The sequence below is a fragment of the Panthera onca genome, chromosome D1 (genome assembly GCF_046562875.1).
Source record: "Panthera onca isolate mPanOnc1 chromosome D1, mPanOnc1 haplotype 2, whole genome shotgun sequence".
Taxonomy (NCBI): Eukaryota; Metazoa; Chordata; class Mammalia; order Carnivora; family Felidae; genus Panthera; species Panthera onca.
This window is the reverse complement of record NC_138348.1, coordinates 93,453,202-93,464,187: the sequence shown is the minus strand read 5'-3', so window position 1 is coordinate 93,464,187 and position 10,986 is coordinate 93,453,202. Positions and strand designations below refer to the sequence as shown.

At 55.1% G+C, this 10,986-nt stretch overlaps 1 protein-coding gene across 1 annotated transcript; it reads right to left on the bottom strand.

The window, feature by feature from the left end:
* Nucleotides 1-80: 80 nt before the first annotated feature.
* On the bottom strand, nt 81-9,285 carry ESAM (endothelial cell adhesion molecule). Its single transcript, XM_078432906.2, has 7 exons — nt 9,081-9,285; nt 5,446-5,633; nt 3,959-4,160; nt 3,603-3,758; nt 1,538-1,660; nt 1,152-1,278; nt 81-916 (listed from the first exon to the last, which is right to left on the bottom strand). The coding sequence occupies exons 1-7, from the start codon at nt 9,148-9,150 to the stop codon at nt 601-603; spliced, it is 1,182 nt and encodes a 393-aa protein (XP_078289032.1). The 5' UTR covers nt 9,151-9,285; the 3' UTR covers nt 81-600.
* Nucleotides 9,286-10,986: the final 1,701 nt, after the last annotated feature.

Sequence of the window (10,986 nt, the reverse complement as noted above, 5' to 3'; positions counted from 1 at the left end):
TAGCAAATGACCCTTTTAAAGATTCTGGGAAGCTGTGTGGAGAAGCGCTCTTGGGTTTGAAAAGGCAATTTGAGTCTCACTTTCCATACAAACACAGTGCATCTTTATTAAAATTTGCAAAATAAAAACAAAAACAGACATTTCAAGTTAGTTTAAAAAATACCTTCTCTATCCCCTGCCCCAGCAAAACCCAGCCAAGCCAGCAGGACAGGTTATCTGAATGCAGGGAGCTGGCTCAGGAGTGAAGGGTGATGTTAGATGGGGTGGAGTACAGATCAAGGGGGCCTGGAGGACTCCCTGACTGGCAGTCCCCACCAGGGCCCCAGTGGGCAGGTAGCCAACCTCAGCAGCATTCACTAGAGCCACTGAGAGAACTGGGCAAGGGGGCGGACGCTCTTCATAATCTGAGGTCCACTTCCCCTTCTACCTCCTGAAAATTTGAGTCTTAACTGAGACTCAGTTTTCCCATAGGAAAGAAAGGTGGGGGCAGAGGACTGGAGATCTAGAAGATGGTCTCCCAAGACTCAGGCCTCTGTACTAGGGGTGACCGCTAGAAGAAGGGGATAAACCAGATAGCTTAGCTAACAAGTGGCTGGACCATCACACCAGAGACCCAGCCTGACTCTGGGCGGGCACCATTACGGGGACAGCACCCATGCGGCTCAGAGTGGAGGAAGACACCCCACCAGGGCTGGGGGATGTTGGCTGAGGGTGGGCCCCATCTGTCCTGAGCAGCCTGGGTGAGGGCCGCACCTGACTGGAAAGGCTGGGTGTGGGGGTCAGTGCACCAGGCCTGGGAGGACCTTGGGGTTGCCGGAGGGCTCGTGCTGAGGTGACAGATGAAAGGGTCCCGTTCTTGGAGATTGTGTCTGAGCCCTTGGGCCAGGGCAGGGTCGGGGGAGCAATGGCGTCCTCCCTAGTCATCAAAGAAGCAATAAGATGTCAGAAGCTGGATGGGGGAAGAAGGGGGATTTCTACCTGCTTCGTCTTACTCCCCCCTCACACACCAGTTCACTCTCCTCTCCCTTAAAATCCCCCAATGGAATGATGTTTCAGTCACTGCCCACCTTTCCTTTAGATGACAGCTGCCTGAACTCCCAGCTGAGGGAAGCTAGGAGAACCCCATTGGGACAGAGACTGGGGACACTTACTTAATGTCATTGGCCGGCTCCTCTAGGGCCTTGCTCCGGCGATGGTACAAGAGGACCAGCCCAGCGAGCAGTCCTAGTCCAACCAGAGTGCCTACAACAGCTCCAGCAACAACAGCAGGCCCTGGCCCTGGGGAGACCTTGGTGTCAGAGGGAGATCCCCAGCCGTTCTCCACTCCCTCCAATCCCACTACCCCACTGCCACCATTAACAGTTTTTCTCTTTTTCCATGTTAAGAAGAGGGGTCAGCAGGAAATGGTCAACCAGCCAGTGACCAAACATTTGTACAAACATTTGACCAGGACAAGCAGACAGGCCTCCTCTCCTCTTGCAGCCCCACCCCCACCAGTGACCAATCTTCTCCTTAACCACACTTACCCCTCACTGACCTGTGCTCACTTCCAAGGTCACATTGCACTGGGCACTGCCCACCTCATTGTGGGCCTTGCAGATATAGACTCCGGACATGGAACTGGAAAGGTTTGTGAGGCTTAAAGACCCCCGGATGGCATCTGTGGACACAATTTGACCATCAGTCCAGGGACCTTCTTTCCCACTGAAAAATTCTGCCCCTTCCAGGATGCCCTCTTTGATTCTCTGGGAGACTCATGGTGGGAAAAGTTGTGACCGCCATGCTGAGTTCTCCCCCCACGTACAAAGCTGCTAGCTCCATGCCCCTCTCCATTTCTTCTGCCCAGTGTCCCCAACTGAAATCTAAAAAGATTTAAGGAGGAATTGATGCCCAGAGAAACCCAAATATCAGTTTTACTTCTGTTCCAGATTGGCGGTGTGGTGAAAAAGAAAATATTAGGCTAGGAATCAGAAAACCTGAGCTCCCAAATAGGCCATGTGACTTTAAACAAGTTACTTCCTCTTCCTGGGGCCCAATTTCTTCATCTATAAAATGGGGTAATATGACCTCCATGATGGCATTAAAAGCATTATATGAAATAATTATTATAACAGTTAAAGTTTATTGGTTGCTTACTCTATGCCAGAGACTAAGTCCCTTATGTGTACAAACTTGTGAAAATTTCACAACAAACCTATGAGATAAACACTGTTTAAAAAAAAAAACAAAAAACACAACTTTTGGGAAGCCTGGGGGGCTGGGTCGGTGTGTGTCTGACCTCGATTTTAGCTCAGGTCTTGATCCCAGGGTCATGGGATTGAGCCCGCTCAGTGTGGAGCCTGCTCAAGATTCCCTCTCTCCTTCTGCCCCTCCTCCCCCTCTGTAAAATTAAAAAAAAAAAAAAAAAGTAGCTTAAAAAATAAATATATTTTTATATATTTATAAACCCATTATAAAATTGGTCAAATGAAAAGTAGAAAAAGGGACAAATTGAAAACTCATATACCTGCTACTTAGATTCAACAATTGCTAACATTTTGCTATATTTATTTCATTTCTCTTTTCGTGAGATTTTTTTAAATTTTTTTAATGTTTATTTATTTTTGAGAGAAAGAGAGACAGAGCATGAGCGGGGAAGGGGCAGAGAGAGAAGGAGACAGAAATCAATCCTAAGCAGGCTCTAGGCTCTGAGCTGGGAACCCACACACTGTGAGATCATGACCTGAGCCCAAGTTGGACACTTAACCAACTGAGCCACCCAGGCGCCCCAAAGAATTTTTGTGAGACATTTAAAAATAAGCACTTCAGCATGAATCTCCAAAAAATAAGGACCCTGACCACATAACTACAATACCATTGCCACACCCAATAAATTAATTGTTCTCTAAAAGAATGATCTAATACCTAATAATAACTATCTAATTATCCATATTGAAAACGTTCCAATTGTCCCCAAATATGTTTTGTAGCTGGTGTGTTCAAATCAGGGCTGTGATATCCCCATTTTACAAATGAGGAAATGGAGGGGCGTCTGGATGGCTCAGTTGGTTAAGCGTCTGACTTAGGCTCAGGTCATGATCTCATGGTTTGTGAGTTCGAGCCCTGTGTTGGGCTCTGTGCTGACAGCTGGGAGCCTGGATGCAGCCTGCTTCAGATTCTGTCTCCCTCTCTCTCTGCCCCTCCCCCTTCCTCTGCCCCTCCCTCCCTCTCTCTGCCCCTCCTTCTCTCTCTCTGACCCTCCCCCACTCACACTCTCTCTCTCTCTCCCTCAAAAACAAACAGTAAAAATTTTGAAAATAAAAATAAATAAATGAGGAAATGGAAGCACAGAGTCACACAGCTAGTCAATGGCCGGGCTGGAATTCGAATGCAGATCATCTGCTCTAGACCCTCTTCAGTAACAAAAGTACATAGCATGCAGAAGCCCTGAACACAGTGCCTGCATCTGGTGGGCCATCTTTTTCCACCCTTCTCCCCACGTCCTCCTCCACCCCAGTACCTGGCAGCATTGCCTCCCCTTTTCACAACCACCCCCTCCCCTGGTACGTCTCATCCTTCCCTGCCCCAGCCACACACTCATTTGTCTCCAGAAGTTCCCTCACCTAAAACTGGTGCAAAGAAAACCTGGGCGGATGGGGGTGCCCGCTCCCACTGGTATTGGGCAGCTGGCTTACTCCTGGGGGACTGGCAGCTCAGGGTCACGTTGGTCCCCACACGGGCCACACCCAGGAGACGGCAGGACGGAGGAGCTGGAGGAACTGGAGCAGGGAGACAGGTTAAAAATTCAATCCCCAGGAACCAACAGACCCCCACCTCCACCACCTCCTACACTCCCCGCCTCCCTCTTCTGTCACTCCATCTGCCCTCCTCCAACCTTTACAGGCAGCCTTTTGGGAGAGACCTGCCTGACCTCCCTGGGGGCTGGGGCGGTATTGCAAAGTGTGTGCTTCACACTTACCCAGCACACTGAGTTCTAAAGTTTTGCTGCTGTGGCTCCCATTTATGCCTCGATGGTCTTGCACATTCACAGAGCAGCGGTAGGACCCAGAGTCTTTCTCCTGGAGGCCCTGCAGCCGCAGCGACACATTGTGGGAGGGCATGGAGTAGACCAGGGATACCCCAGGTTTGCTTGTCATGGTCTTGCTGATGTACGCCAACACCTGGTGTGGGGTACGACGCCTCCCGGTTATCACATGTATGCACTGTGCCCGCGGGCTCAGCCAATCCCCTCCCCCACACCGGCAGTCTTCAAGTGCTCCTCCCCTGCACCCATCCCCTCGAACCTGTACCAGGTCCCCATTCACCCTGTTCCCCCCTAGCCACCCTCACTGGCCCTGGGTCCTCTTTACCACGATGCTTCTTGATCCCCTGTGCCTTGTCTCTTTATCTCCCACTTGGGGTGTTTAGAAAGGTGGTATAATGGGTGAGGGATAATGTAAACAGGGGGTATTTATGAAAGAAACTTAGAATTCAGGGATAGATCCAGGATTTTTTTTTTTTAACGTTTATTTATTTTTGAGACAGAGAGAGACAGAGCATGAACAGGGGAGGGGCAGAGAGAGAGGGAGACACAGAATCTGAAACAAGCTCCAGGCTCTGAGCTGTCAGCACAGAGCCCGACGCGGGGCTCGAACCCATGGACCGTGAGATCATGACCTGAGCCGAAGTCGGACGCTTAACCGACCAAGCCACCCAGGCGCCCCAATCCAGGATTTTTTAAATATCTTTTTTTAATCTTCTTTTTCTTGAAGATGTCCCCCCTTCCCTATGTATAAGTTCAGGCCCTGCAAAACTTACATCTACCCCTGTAATCTCAATTTCTGTCACACATACCCCCTATTTATCAAATGACTTCTAGAACATACTTTTCAGAGCCTAGGGAGGAGCTCATGCAAATAGGGGGCTCTGAAAATGACATTTCATTGGCTTCTGAGTAAATCTGCCTCTGAGAATAGGTCTGAGGTTAGGAGATGGAGGGGGGGTGGGGCAGAAGCCTACCGCTTGCCTCTCAAAGGAGTGTATGAAGGGGCAGCAGGACAGATAATCACGTGGGAAGAGAAGTGGCCTGTGACAGTGTCCAAAGCACAGAGAAGATGAAAATAGGGTGATGCTCAGCTTTTTAAAATGATGTAATACTTGCCCTAACCCTTCCTCCCTCCTCAAACCCCAATCCTCACTGCCCCTCCTCAAAGCAAAGCAAAGCAAAATGCCTTTCCACTTTCCAGTGTTTCGTGTGCTGGATTTCTAGGGAAAACTGGGGACAAGAAAATTCTTTGGGGCAGCCTCCAAGCTCAGAACAAAAACTGAGCCCATGAGGGACCGTGTATTTTCCTGAAACTCCTTCCCTGTCCCCCATTCCCTGGCCACCCCTCCTGTTCTCAGTTCTTCCCTGCCCTCAGTCACAGGGTGTAGCCAGCCTCTGGCTGAGATGCTTTGCTCCCTCACCTGGTTCAGATCCTTCCCTTCTTGTTCCAAGAACCACATCACAGCGAGCAACTCCCACGTCTGGCCGGAGGACACCTGCCCTTGCAGGGTGTACCACACCGGGAGCACTACTTCTGCTCCTTCCACCGCCTTCAGCTTGGTGAGGCCAGCGGGCACGTGGAGCTCCAGCTGGGCCTGCGAGGGGGACGCTGGGGACAAGAGCCACAGGTGTGAGCACGGAGGGCTGGCTTCCCACTCTGCCTGAGGGCCCTGCCCAAGGCAGCAGAGGAGAGGACGAACCTTGCAAGATCCCACACTGCCCAGGGACGGCAGACCTAGTGTCCTGCTTTGGGATTTTATCAGACCTTATTCTCCACAACCTCAGCTCCTGGGTTCATAACAGGGTTAGGGACACATTTCTGTGCATTTATTGATATCCAGATTTCAGAGCACCAGGAAGAGGGGGCAGATTTCCAGTGGGGAGGGGAAGACATCTGAGAGGAAGGGTAGGTTTAACACTTTTCATCTACACTCTGCATAGCCCACTTGCTCCCCCAATTTCCCTGGGCTAGAATGGGTCTCGATGCTGCTGAGGGTCGCCAGCGATGCGCAGAGGGGGTTGGAAGGCCTGCCGGTTACCGATTAACCCGCGCGGCTCCTTCTGATCTAGCGCTCCACCTGGCCCACTGACGGTAGTGCTCCCCAGGCCCCCAGGCTCAGTCCCGACCCAGGGACTTCCCCAGGAAAGCAGAGAGTTGAGAACCCAGAAGGGGGCCCTTTTTGGGTCCAGGCGATCCGGACGGGTCCTGTGAGGTTACAGGAACTCTTGGCAGAGCGGGAACACGCATGATGGTCCCCTGATAATCAAGTACAAAACTTATGTCTGCTTGCGTATGGAGTTCAGGCGGTGGACTGGGGTGTCAGTTTCAAGGAGAGGACAATGGAATCTATGCTTGCACGATGGCGTCCAGAAACATTCACGTTCTGCCCTTCAGAGGCAATGGGCAGTATCTGCCCTTCAGAGAGGCAATGGAGCAGCCCAATGCTAAACCCTTCCGGGGGCGGGCGGATAACCTCGGGCTTGTACCCGACCAGGCCTGAGGATGCTGGCCACCGTAGTCCTTGGCCTCAGCACTCTGCATTGGAATCTGAGACGCCATCTCTACATGGTGACCAGGCGGCCAAGGCGCGGACAGAGGCCGCACGCAGGCCCGGCTTTCCGCCCTCCAGGAGCAGGCCCTAAAGGCCTCTAAGGGCCAGGCGCAGATCCGGCCAGGATGCGCGCCACCCCCACGGCTTTCCGGCTGTGCGTCTTTACAGAACCCCCGGCCCTATTCCTTGGCCTTCGCCGCACCCCCCTTATCCATTTCCTGGCGGGTCCCCGCGGGCCGGGCGGGAAACTTGTGCCCGGTGATAAGGCAGAAGACAATGACGGAGGCGCAGCTAGACCGGAGGCTCTAGAGGCGAAAACAACCTCTGCCTCAAGGAGCCCGACCCCCCTGGGGACCTGGCCCGCTGCTCGCCGAGCGGGGAGGCCGGGGACGCCGGGAGGCCTTCGGGCAGTGCCGGATCTTCCCTGGCCTTTCTGGAGCACACTCCCGAGAGACCACAAACGTTTCCCCTTGGGAACCCTGCCTGGGTCCCGGGAGAGGCAAGAGCTTCTTCGCCACAGGCGACCCCGACGTCCTCCCCCAGGTCCTGCATTTATCCTACCACTTTGCAAAAGGAAGACTAGGGGTGGTAAAAGATAGTGATGGACACACTGGGGTCTGGGCACATGCCCCTGTCAGAAACCAATGGCTGAAGGGGGCCCGAGGCTTCCCTGCCCTCGGGTCTGGGTGCCCGCTGCAGCAGAAACCCCTTTCGCTCACAAGGTCCGTGGTGCCCTGGGGAGAGGACACTGGAGTAGTGGGTCTGAGTGCAGGACACAGGGGCACCCCAAGAAAGGGACCCTTCTGGCCCACTCTGAGACCAGAGTGAGAGAGCAGGCAAGGGCGTAAAGAGCACAAAAATGGGCCCGCTCCCCGGGGCTACTATTTTTAGTCTCCCTTTCTCTGAGAAACTCCCCCCGCCGGCTTCTCACGCCCCAGGGGCAGCAGCGAAGAACCGCGGAGTAGCGCGGAACAGACTGGCCTCCGGGAGAGCCCAGTGCAGCCTAGCCCAGCGGAGCGGATGCCTGCCCCAAGCACCCGGTGGCGGCCAGAGTGCCATTTAACTCTAGAGCAGCCACGGAGAGGTCAGCAGCCCCCTGCAGTGGCCTGCTAGGGACGTTGAGCCTGGGCTGTCGTGTAAAAACTGGGGTTCAAAGTTAGGGTAGAAAACGAAGATGTTACAGGAGAGATGTAGACCAGGCCCAAGCAATGAACTTGGACTTTTCTCTTCCCTTGCTTCCCAAATGCCCAGCAGGGAGATGGGGGAAACGCAGAAGGGGAAAGGGGCATTGAGGTTGACCTTGGGAGAAGGGACCTGAGAAGTTAAGAGATCCTGGAGTAGGCCCACGAAGCCTAGAGGGGCAGAAAGATGTTCCATCTTCAGTGCGGCCGGTGGGCTGCTCTAGAGCCCTCTTTGTCTGGGGACCCACTTCATGTCCCCACACCTTGCAGCACAAAGCTAAAGGGGGCACGGGTGAGCATTAGGTGTTCCCATCTCAGACCCCATCACTGTGACTGAATTGCACTCCATAGCTCTCTGCATCTGGTGACTTCCAAAGTGAGAGAAATAAGGGGTTAAAGTTGACCTTGACAAACTCACCCTTCACCCTATTTGGGATCCTTGAAAAGAGATGGCAAGAAAGCCTTGGAGTAAGTGAAAGGAGTTTAGAATGGGCTTAGTTCATGATGGGTCCTTTTCCCTCCAGATGTAGGAATGGAAGCCCTCAACACTCCTTAGGCACTTGCTCCAAGGAGGCACCCTTCCTCTCTGACTCTTTGAGGAACTTCCTCTCTATTTCCTTTGTCCCTTTGGCTCTGGGAACCAATGGGGGTGGTGGACCTCGTGGGGGGGGGGTCACAATTCTGCTCCTCTAGGCATTCAAACCCCTCCCCCATTTCCTGTGTCCCAAGTGACCTCACGGTCATGCTTTTGGGGCACCTCCCTTTATTCCCAGGGCAGGAAGCAGGAGGGGGCTAGAGAGAGGATCTGGGCCGGGGAATTGACACGAAGTGCGTTTGTTAAGCCTGGGATCCAGGGAATTCCTGGGGGTTCTTGCACATCAGCTTGTGTGGGGGGTGGGGGATATGAGGGGGGCTGGAGTTAAGTCCTTAAGCTCTTTAGCCAGTGTCTCATCTAGTAGCTCAGTTCATCCGGCTCTGCTGGGTGGAGGTGGGGAGTACGCATGAGGAATGTTCCCACATCTCCGGTAGAGGTCTACCCAGCTAGATGCCCTGCCCCTCTCCCCTACTACACACACACCGCACCCAAAGTGGTAGCTGTCGAGGACGACACGGAGACAGAAGTCAATACCAGCCAGCGATGCCCTCCCTGGGTGCGGAGAGGGCCGAGGAGTGTGTGGGGAGGAGGACGAGAGTCAGAGGCGGGAGTCCCCTTCCATCCAGTTCCTCACCAGTGCCCCAAACCACCTCCCTCGGGGGCTGTATTCATCCCATTTCCCATCTCAAGTTACCCCCCCCCCCCCTCCGGTCCCGGGTGGCACTCACCGAGGGTACTCAGCCCCAGGAACAAAAACCGCAGCAAGTTGGTCGCTGGGGACCTGGGCAGGGAAACCATGGCCCCCCTTCCTGGCCCCGACGGAGTCAGGGGCGCCGGCTCCGGGACTCAGCGACCGACAGGTGCTAAGGCGGCTCCGCAGCTGGGGCGGACGCGGGAGCCCGGCCACTGACACCAAGGGCGGCTCTAGCCGGAGTCTGTGCGCGCGTGTCCAGCCGGCGGGGTGGGGACCGACGGGGACAGGGGGGCGGGGCGTCCGGAGGGGGCGGAGAGGTCGCGGTCTCCCCGGGCGGGGCGTGCGGGTGACCCTCCGCGGGCGGGGGTTGGGGAGGGCTCCCGCGCTCCGACGGCCGGACCTAGCGGCCTCCGCCCAGGCAGAACGCAGGGTGGGGTCGGGTAAGTGGCCGTGTCCCCACAGCCCCCACAGCCGGCCGGGGGCCAGGGGAAACGGGAAGGTCCTGAACTGCCACACTTGGGCCATGCCCTCCCCCCTCCGCTCGCTTGGGGTGGGAACGGAAGACGGGGAAGGGAGGGAGGTCTGGGGATCCTCCGACGTCCAGGAGCCACCCGCACGCCTGACACCGTAGCCGGCCTGGGCTCTGGCTCCGGGCTTGGGGGGACCGCGTCCTCGGCCTAAGCCGGACAGCCTTCCTGGAGGAAGAGGGGAGCCGCGTTGTCCCGGAGCCACTGCGCTTCCGAAGTGTGTGGGGCGGAGCGGCGGGAAGGGGCGCGGTTCTCCCGCTCGCAACAGCTGCTTTCCTCGGAGCCGGGCGGGGAAGAGATGCGGCCGCCCCGCCTCCACCCTGCCTCGCAGGGGCCCCCCGCAGCTGCCACCCGGCAGGCCTAGGGCCGCGCCCGCAGGTGCGCGCGGGGACCATCTGCACCTGCGGGCGGCGAAGAGAGGCGCTCTCCGCAGGTCCTCGGAGACCCCCTAAAACCCAGCCCTCAAGGTGACCGAGTCTTGTGCCCCACACCCCTAGCAGGGAAAGGACTGGAGCAATGCTGAGCAGGAAACTGAGGAAACAGGAGCTCGGCTCCCAGCTCCTCACCTCCAGCCAGAATGGTTTATAGGCCTTACGCTGACTGGGGAGGAAGGAGCAGCTGTGGGAAGGTAAACTGGACAAAGTCCCCCCATTTCTTTATCCTTGTATCTTCACTGTCCCTTATCCGTCATCGTGCCGGCTCTGATCCTTTAATTCCCGGGACTAGATCGCGTTCGCTGCGAATTTAATTTAACCGTTCCGCCCCCCACACTCTCGCCCCTCCGCCGGGTCTGTCCAGAGGCACCTCTGCGCCCTCTGGCGGCCGCAGCTCCCTTACAGAAGGGGACGCACCTGTTCTAGCTTCTCTGTCCAACAGCCAAAATACGGATGCTTCAAACATCCGGGCACAGCTTAACCGCCGAGCAAAGGTCACCGGGGGCAGAAAGCATAACAAAGAATCCTTGGCGCTGCCTGCTCCGAGTGGCAGTGGACTGGGAAGAAAAGCAGTCAGGGCTCCGATTCCATTTACTCCACATACAGTTCTGCACTGTTTTAACACCGAGTGTGGTCCTTGTGCTTGCACGGCACAAGATCTTTTTGTACACAGTGCCCCACAGACCCTTTCAGATGCCTCTTCCTAGCGTGACTTTGCTGGCTGCTCTTCAAATACCTGCCATGCAGTGGCTTTGAGCAATGCCTATGCAAACACCAGACCGCTCATGTAACCCCTGGAATCTAATACTTGGCAGCTCAGCGGCAGCAAAGGCAACAGAAATAGATTACTGCCAGTCTCATACCTTTATTCGAGGACCTACAAGCTTAGACTGTCAAGGTGTTTTGTGTGTGTGTGTGTGTGTGTGTGTGTGTGTGTGTGTACTAGGGGAGGGGACTGTTGGTTTGGTTTTTCTATTCT

What these genes read in the sequence shown, in the direction of transcription:
- ESAM (XM_078432906.2), bottom strand. Translation starts at nt 9,150, where the DNA reads ATGGTTTCCCTGCCCAGGTCCCCAGCGACCAACTTGCTGCGGTTTTTG. An exon ending in AAGGGAAGGATCTGAACCAG is followed by an intron (nt 4,161 to 5,445) that starts GTGAGGGAGCAA and finishes ACCCCACACCAG; the next exon opens with GTGTTGGCGTACATCAGCAA. An exon ending in TTTAGAACTCAGTGTGCTGG is followed by an intron (nt 3,759 to 3,958) that starts GTAAGTGTGAAG and finishes TCCCTGCTCCAG; the next exon opens with TTCCTCCAGCTCCTCCGTCC.